Below are 8,287 nucleotides of genomic sequence, written 5' to 3'. Positions count from 1 at the left end.
CGCGGTTAAGCGGAGCTCTAGTGAGACACGTCTAGTCTCATCGACGGTCAGACCACGCCCCCACAATTTATATTATTAAACAGGGGCAGGGTATTATCACCACAAACTGAAAATGGAATCACAAAATTCAGTCTAAAATAGTCAAACTGACTATGGCAGAATTAACAGAATGTTATCAGCTATTCTTGCCTCAATTTTGCAGTTCAGTTTTGGCTTAATTAAGCGTTTAGTGAATAATTTCATTGTTTCATGCCCATTTCTATTTGTGTATATTGGACATGAAGTGGCCCAGAGCCCAAATTTGTCCAGGTTCCCATAGGCTGACATTTTTTCATATGTATGTCTCTTTAAGAGACACACAAGGGCCTTAGAAAAAATAGGGCCAATATAATCGGACAGTAACATGAGAAATTGAGAAATGAAACATTTGGACGGATTCACTTAGGGCTGTACATCATTCAGAAAAGAATGGCAGCCAAACTACAAATCCCATAAATCCCTCTTGTTCTGCGTTTAATGGAATATGTACAACACTCCCGTAGGACGTGTCGGGATTGGTTAAGAGGTTTTAGTAACTGATGAAAGTTCTCTCAAATTACTATCCGGGCTATTTACTAAACTCTGACACGGTTACTTACTAAAGTGAGGATTCAAAGTGAACTCCATGTGAATTTCAAATTTAAGGCCAAAATAGAAGAAATGGAAAAATCCACTTAGTTAGTTATGCTTTTTTCACCGACTTTGGCTTTAAAGCAGATCTGTGACTCCGGTATTTCATAAATATATATTCCTTATGAAATATTCAGACTGAGAGAGTTCATTGAAATCCCAACGCAACCCACAGATATCATAAAACAAAACGATTGCTTTGGTCTGACGTTGACTAAGGTCGGAGCTCCACCGACCGTGTTTGACCAATGCCAGCAGCAGTCATTAGATTCAGGCTACCGCGGTCTCCTCCATACACTCTCGCGCATGCACGGGAATTCAGCACCGATGTGGCTCCCAGCACCTAAAGGGTCATGGTGAGAGGTAAGTAAAACGTACCTATCCGATACCCCTCAGCCAGCAGACTCCCACCGCATTCATCAGAAGTCTCTGCAACATAGGCAAAGACCCCGAAATTAACAGATCTGCTTTACGTTTGAAATTCACTTTGAATTCTCACTTTAGTCGATAGCCCTGTGAATTTTATTGAATTAAAGGGAATCTATAGTGTCTGGATTACAAACCTGCATTCCTAACACTATAGAGCCCTCTGACCCCCATGTGGCCGATAACAAATAAAGGGTTAAAAACGTTTTCATCACTTACCCGATTCCTGCGCTGATGTCCCTCAGCACTGGGTTGGTGCTCCATCACATCCGCCGTCACCCAACATGTTGGACTAACGCACACGCACGGCACGTTAGGCCCTCCGCATAGTAAAGCGTTGGATCCCTGACGCTGGAATTCCTCATGCAGAGCGCCATTTAGGCGACCTAGAGACCGGTATAAACCTGGACGTGCGGGTCTGGTGGACTGTCTTGGTGCCGCCGTGTTATCATTGCAGTTTATGGGAAGATGGCGTGGGACAGGGACTCCGCAATGAGCTGACCTGGTCTGGGCGGCTATAGTGTCCCTTTAAATCGGGATTTGGAACGCACACATGGCTCTGGCGGCCTCGATCCTGCTATTCACATTAATCTGCGTTTTAGTTAATAACTGTGAATGGGCTATTTACTTATTTAATAATTGGTTATTTGGGCAGAATTCACAGAGAATTACAACTTTAGACTAAAATAGCTGTAAACACCTTCATTTCAGTTTAATGGGGTGATTTAACCTGTAACTGCTGACCACACACTCTGACAGACAGACAGTAAGACAGACAGACAGTAAGACAGACAGACAGTAAGACAGTGACACAGACAGTAATTGTGTTTATTACTATAATTATTTCAATATATTTTGCCCCTAGTTGCCCGTGGCGGATGTACACGACCACAGCACACAGTGAGAGTCAGAGCGCAGAGCGGCGAAAAGAGCGATCACTCCGCGTATCACGTGCTGTAGTCCGGCCGTATCCCAGCATCCACCGCGCGCCTGGTTGGGAAGAGCCGAACCGCGTCCGCGGAGCGAGGAGTCCGGGGAAACGTGTGCGGCCCGGGGGCCATACCTGCGGTATCGCGGGAGGAGGGGTGTCTGGGGGGGATATAGCGGGGGGAGAGGTGTCTGGGGGGGGGGATATAGCGGGGGGGAGAGGTGTCTGGGGGGGGGGATATAGCGGGGGGAGGGGTGTCTGGGGGGGGATATAGCGGGGGGAGGGGTGTCTGGGGGGGGATATAGCAGGGGGAGGGGTGTCTGGGGGGGATATAGCGGGGGGAGAGGTGTCTGGGGGGGGGGATATAGCGGGGGGAGGGGTGTCTGGGGGGGATATAGCGGGGGGAGGGGTGTCTGGGGGGGATATAGCGGGGGGGAGGGGTGTCTGGGGGGGATATAGCGGGGGGAGGGGTGTCTGGGGGGGGATATAACGGGGGGAGGGGTGTCTGGGGGGGATATAGCGGGGGGAGGGGTGTGTGGGGGGGATATAACGGGGGGAGGGGTGTCTGGGGGGATATAACGGGGGGAGGGGTGTCTGGGGGGAATATAACGGGGGGAGGGGTGTCTGGGGGGGATATAGCGGGGGGAGGGGTGTCTGGGGGGGATATAACGTGGGGGAGGGGTGTCTGGGGGGATATAACGGGGGGAGGGGTGTCTGGGGGGGATATAACGGGGGGAGGGGTGTCTGGGGGGATATAACGGGGGAGGGGTGTCTGGGGGGGATATAGCGGGGGGGAGGGGTGTCTGGGGGGGATATGACGGGGGGAGGGGTGTCTGGGGGGGATATGACGGGGGAGGGGTGTCTGGGGGGTTATAACGGGGGAGGGGTGTCTGGGGGGTTATAACGGGGGGAGGGGTGTCTGGGGGGTTATAACGGGGGGAGGGGTGTCTGGGGGGTTATAACGGGGGGAGGGGTGTCTGGGGGGGGATGTAACGGGGGGAGGGGTGTCTGGGGGGATGTAACGGGGGGAGGGGTGTCTGGGGGGGATGTAACGGGGGGAGGGGTGTCTGGGGGGGGATGTAACGGGGGGAGGGGTGTCTGGGGGGGGATGTAACGGGGGGAGGGGTGTCTGGGGGGGGATGTAACGGGGGGAGGGGTGTCTGGGGGGGATGTAACGGGGGGAGGGGTGTCTGGGGGGGGATGTAACGGGGGGAGGGGTGTCTGGGGGGGATGTAACGGGGGAGGGGTGTCTGGGGGGGATGTAACGGGGGGAGGGGTGTCTGGGGGGGGATGTAACGGGGGGAGGGGTGTCTGGGGGGGATGTAACGGGGGGAGGGGTGTCTGGGGGGGATGTAACGGGGGGAGGGGTGTCTGGGGGGGATGTAACGGGGGGAGGGGTGTCTGGGGGGGGATGTAACGGGGGTGAGGGGTCTTAGGGGGGTTATAACGGAAGGTAGCGGTGACTGGGGGGCTTTATAACAGGGAGCAGTGTCTGAGGGGGCAAGGTATAACCTAGGGGTTTATAATGGGCAGCGGTGTCTGGGGGGAGTGGCGTCTGAGGGAGAGCTTATCATGTGGGGGAGCGCCGTCTGGGGGTTATAACGGAGGGGGGCAATTTGTTTTAGTGGGGGAGCAGCTCAAGGTTATGACAAATTCTTAAGTGCAATTCCTTGTAGACATGGTTTGGAGCACCAATTTATTTTCTGTTTTGTAATTTCCAATATCATAGATAAGTCTCCTGTTTCTGACATTGATTTGCTTTATATTGTGTCATAGGAATAGCTTTTAAATGTCATCTCTTTTTTTTTTTTTTCCTTTTAGAGTTGATTTTGGTAAAGTTTGGAAGGAATAATGCAGGAGTGTCAGAGAGGCCGGGCACGGCTGTTGGGAATTCAGAATGCTTCCTTGAGGAGCCCTCGATCGTACCCAGACATCATGTCTCCTGGTGGAGCTGTGCTTTATGGGAGACCTCACAGCTCTAATGGTAAATACCAGCCATCACCTATTAAGGGAACGTTATAGCATTAGAGATACAAACCTGTATTACCCCGTGTGCAATAAAACCCCCCCAATAAAACAAGTTTTACTCCCATTTAACACAGAGGCTTTGTATATTTCTCCCCCTCCCCCTCCCACAACCCCAATAAGGAAGCATAGTCTCCTCTGGTGATAGGGGTAGGGGGGGTGAGATGATCATGTTCCTGGGGGCAGTGTTATATCAGGTGTGTCTGGATAGACTCTAATTTGAGTCATCCTGCCGTAGGCAGATAAATGCCATGCTCACCATGTACAGGCCCCCCATGCTGCCCTGTGAGAATAGCTATCTGGCATTGTGTACGTACGGGTGATAGACTTTTTAAGACTTGTTGTCTTCTTCTGTTTTTCTCCTCTTCATGCAGAAAATTCCAAAGAGAAAGTAGAAACTAAGATAAGTCCAAAACGGGTCTCCCCTGGAAAAGATTCAAACACAGTAAGTGACGTGTAGGACATGCGTGCTGATATAATTTTAATTAATTGAAGTCTTCTCGTGTTGTAATCAAATCTCAGAGATTTCATACTGGCAGTGTTAATAAAGAGTCTGTAAAGGGAGAACCTGTATAGCTGGTGTTGGCATAGAAGTCCATTATTAAACGGTCATTGTGATCGGAGCATACAAAATGTGATTATTTTCATATTTACCTTTTAGTCTTTCCGATCTGCTGTGTCTGGTCAAAATGGTTGAAAGAAAATTCCCTTAAATGTGTACATGATGTAAAGCGATATATTTCAGAAAATTAGTTTTGTGTTTTTTCCTTTTCCTCTGTAAAATTCAGCTTTTGCATATTATTAAAACCAAAGGTAGGTCCTGAATGTTCTCATTGATGCCTTGCACCCCCATCCTCCCCCCCCCCCCAATGATTTTGTTTTACTTTTTTTTCTTTTTCAAGACTTGTATATAAATGACTATATTAAATTACATTAACTGTCCATTTCACAGTTTACATCTGTATATTCAATATAACATGTAAGGTGGCATCCTGCTATTCTGTGTGAATATTGGTTGTGGATCAGCTTGTCGCTCACTCTCTGTTTAAAGCTGTGTGCATGAACCCATTTATTTTGGAGTTTCAAGTATATTGCTACTTAGAGTTCTAAAGGTACTTTACACATGTATTCTAGGTTTTTATTTAATGGGGATCATCGTTTACCATGGTAGCTTACACGTGTTTAACTTTCAGAGCCATCAGCAGGACAGCAGAACCCTTCCTCTGAAGCCAATCCGATTGCAGACACCTCTTAATAACATAGTGTCTGTGGACTACGATCCAGCTCTCTTCCAGATGTTGAAGCCACTGTCTCTTTCCAAAACGTGCCACTTCTGTGGATTACACGGTAAATGACCCTCATTAGGCTATCCCCTTGCTCTGTCTCCAGAATAACACAGTTGTTTTTTTACTTACCTTTACTGTGTTCCAGATTCATCAGTGAAAAATAAAATTAAATTTGTTTTCCACTCAATGAGTATTTTCTGATTGCTTTTTCAATGAACCTTGCAATGGTTTCCTGTCTCACGTTTTGAAGTCTATCACTCTCTTTAACATTTTGTATGATATTGCCGCCAGTGGCCAGTCATCGTTGCTTTCATTGTAGAGTGGGGCAGGAAATCTCCTGCTGGTACATGTCTGTCTAACCAGCTGAGACATTCAACTATAGTATTTTGTTAAAATGACAACAAAGTAACCCCCTTTAAAGGAAATGGGTCATTATCATAGCTTGCATAGCTCAGGAAATCTGAACAAAGCACTACTTGTGTGGTGGGATGAATCACTTCTAGTTTGAGATTAAAATAAATTCCTACTTCTAGGCCAACAGTGTTTGCATATTGCTTTTCCGATATCTCCAGAGCTGACAGTCCTAAGCTATATCCTGGATCTTCCATTTAAATTTCCCAAAATATCCCTCATTGTTGTTGCTGAATTAATGAAATCTGTTATATATGATTGGATAGACCCAGGCCCCCAAAACCATGCTGCGCTCCATGCCATATTGTACCTTGCCTTTCATATGCATTTCATATTCTATTTGAAGACCTGAAACCACAAAGAAAAATTAGATAAAGTGTGGCAGCTTTTTTTTATCAATGCCCTTGTACAAACATTCCAGCATGCTAATTGGTATTTGCACCAAACTTTGCTAAACAGCATTCCATTTCTATATAACCAGTATTCTTCACAAGACCAGAGGCTGCTATCCGAAGCTTTCGCCCCTTCTTTTGCTTTTCAGAAATGTGCTGTTTAATCATAAGAATATACATGGCTTTTGGTTAAACATTTGTAATGGTTTTGGGGAACGTGTGTTAAGTGAGGGTGATAACTTTATTAAGTAATATGTGATTGTAGCTGGAAATAAAAAGGAAATGAATGGAATGCCTCCCTTTCTGCCATTTTGGTCTCCATCAGATGTTCCACAACAATCCACGGCTTCCACGTAACTCTATTTATGGTCTTTATATAATGTTTGCTTCACACCTCTGCTGATACCTATACCTCTTAGTCAGCCTTTACTCTCCCTCTCCAAATCCATACCCTTTTTTTTTTTTTTTTTTTTTTAAATTATTATAAAGGGAACACTTTAAAAGTAAATATATATTTTTTAGTTGTTTCCTTACTGGTTTTAAATTTGTTATAGGAACACTCCGGGCACCATAACAACTTAATTCCTCTGGAATTTGTTGGACTTCATTAAAAATAATGGCACCCAGGACCTCCAGAGAACTTAACCATTTGTGAACCGTTTTTAACCCTTAAGCTGTTCATATGGTGCCTGTAATCTTTGTCCCATTTTCTCCACCTCGGTCCCTGACTAAGTGAGGAAGTCTTCGAACTTAGCGCCAGTGATAGGCTAAATGCATCAGCTAACGCTCCCATCCTTTCATTAGCCGCCATTGATAAGCCTGGCAGATTATGGTTCGTGCTATTACTGATAACTAGTGATGTCCCGAACAGTTCGCTGGCGAACATAGCGTGTTCGCGGTCGCCCCCTATTCGTCATCATTGAGTAAACTTTGACCCTGTACCTCACAGTCAGCAGACACATTCCAGCCAATCAGCAGCAGACCCTCCCTCTCAGACCCTCCCACCTCCGTGACTAATAGGAGGCGGACCGAACATCGTCGAACTGTTCGGGACATCACAACTGGTAACCCAATCCTATGCTGCTCTATTAGCGAGGCCTGGGGACAGAAAATTGGTTCAAGACCACTGGTCCCTTAATTCCATTGAGATGAAGTTATGGGACCAGATATGTTTGGTAATGGCATATTCGTCACCAATGTGTGTTTTTTGTTTTTTTTTGTTTTGTTTTTTCAATTTTATTTAAAGGCGCTAGAAGATGTTCTCAGTGCAGAATAACCTACTATTGCTCAGTGGAGTGTCAGAAGAAAGACTGGACCGCACATTCTGTTATTTGCAAGCCTTCTGATATGTAAGTAATTTTTCCTTTCTGTTGGAAAGAATAGACCTTTCACATAAACAGGAATAAATCTTACACTGTCACTTAATAGCTCCACTTCGCCTGAACCTCTCCAGTGACAAATAGTGACCTAAGATCGGTGCTACTTAAAGGCACACTATAGGGTCGGGAATAAAACTATGTATTCCTGACCTATAGTGTTAAAACCACCACCTGCCCCTTTGCCTCCCTAAATATAGTAAAATCTCACTTGTAATATTAGTCGGCAGCTGCTGTCCCTGATCTGCCTGCTTACAGCTGAATTCATCAGAAGTGATTTTGTGAGCCACTCACAATGCTTTCCCATAGGATTGGCTAAAACTGTCAAGGAAGCAGATCAGGGGCAGAGCCAGCACAAGTCAAACACGGCCCTGGCCAATCAGTATCTCCTCATAGAGATTAAATCAGTGCATCTCTATGAGTAAAGTTCAGTGTCTCCATGCAGAAAGTGGAGACACTGAATATCAGTCACACTGTGCAACACTGCCCCAGGAAGGATCTCTAACAGCCATCTGAGGAGTGGCTGGTGGAGTTATCACTAGGCTGTAACGTAAACTGCATTTTCTCTGAAAAGACAGTGTTTACTGCAAAAAGCCTGAAGGGACTAACTATACTCACAAGAACAATTACAATAAGCTGTAGTTGTTCTAGTGAGTTTAATGTCACTTTAACTTTACTGAGGTTTTGTCAGTCCCGTTGGGTCTAAATTTAGTGTTGCCATCTTAGATGGCAGCCACTGGAAATCTCTGTATCTCCTTTTCCTGGCTTACTTGG

The 8,287-nt window shown here is 46.3% G+C and overlaps 1 protein-coding gene across 1 annotated transcript in view; it reads left to right on the top strand.

The window, feature by feature from the left end:
* Positions 1 to 2,049: 2,049 nt before the first annotated feature.
* Positions 2,050 to 8,287, top strand: part of TDRD1 (tudor domain containing 1) — a 46,320-nt gene continuing 40,082 nt past the window's right edge. The window contains exons 1-5 of the mRNA XM_063434180.1: positions 2,050 to 2,163; positions 3,845 to 4,007; positions 4,423 to 4,493; positions 5,242 to 5,395; positions 7,384 to 7,486. Of these exons, the coding sequence (XP_063290250.1) occupies positions 3,875 to 4,007; positions 4,423 to 4,493; positions 5,242 to 5,395; positions 7,384 to 7,486 (461 nt within the window). The 5' untranslated portion in view covers positions 2,050 to 2,163; positions 3,845 to 3,874. The remainder of the gene's footprint in view (positions 2,164 to 3,844; positions 4,008 to 4,422; positions 4,494 to 5,241; positions 5,396 to 7,383; positions 7,487 to 8,287) is intronic.

The sequence above is a fragment of the Pelobates fuscus genome, chromosome 10, assembly GCF_036172605.1.
Source record: "Pelobates fuscus isolate aPelFus1 chromosome 10, aPelFus1.pri, whole genome shotgun sequence".
Taxonomy (NCBI): Eukaryota; Metazoa; Chordata; class Amphibia; order Anura; family Pelobatidae; genus Pelobates; species Pelobates fuscus.
This window is presented reverse-complemented; position numbering and strand designations above follow the sequence as displayed.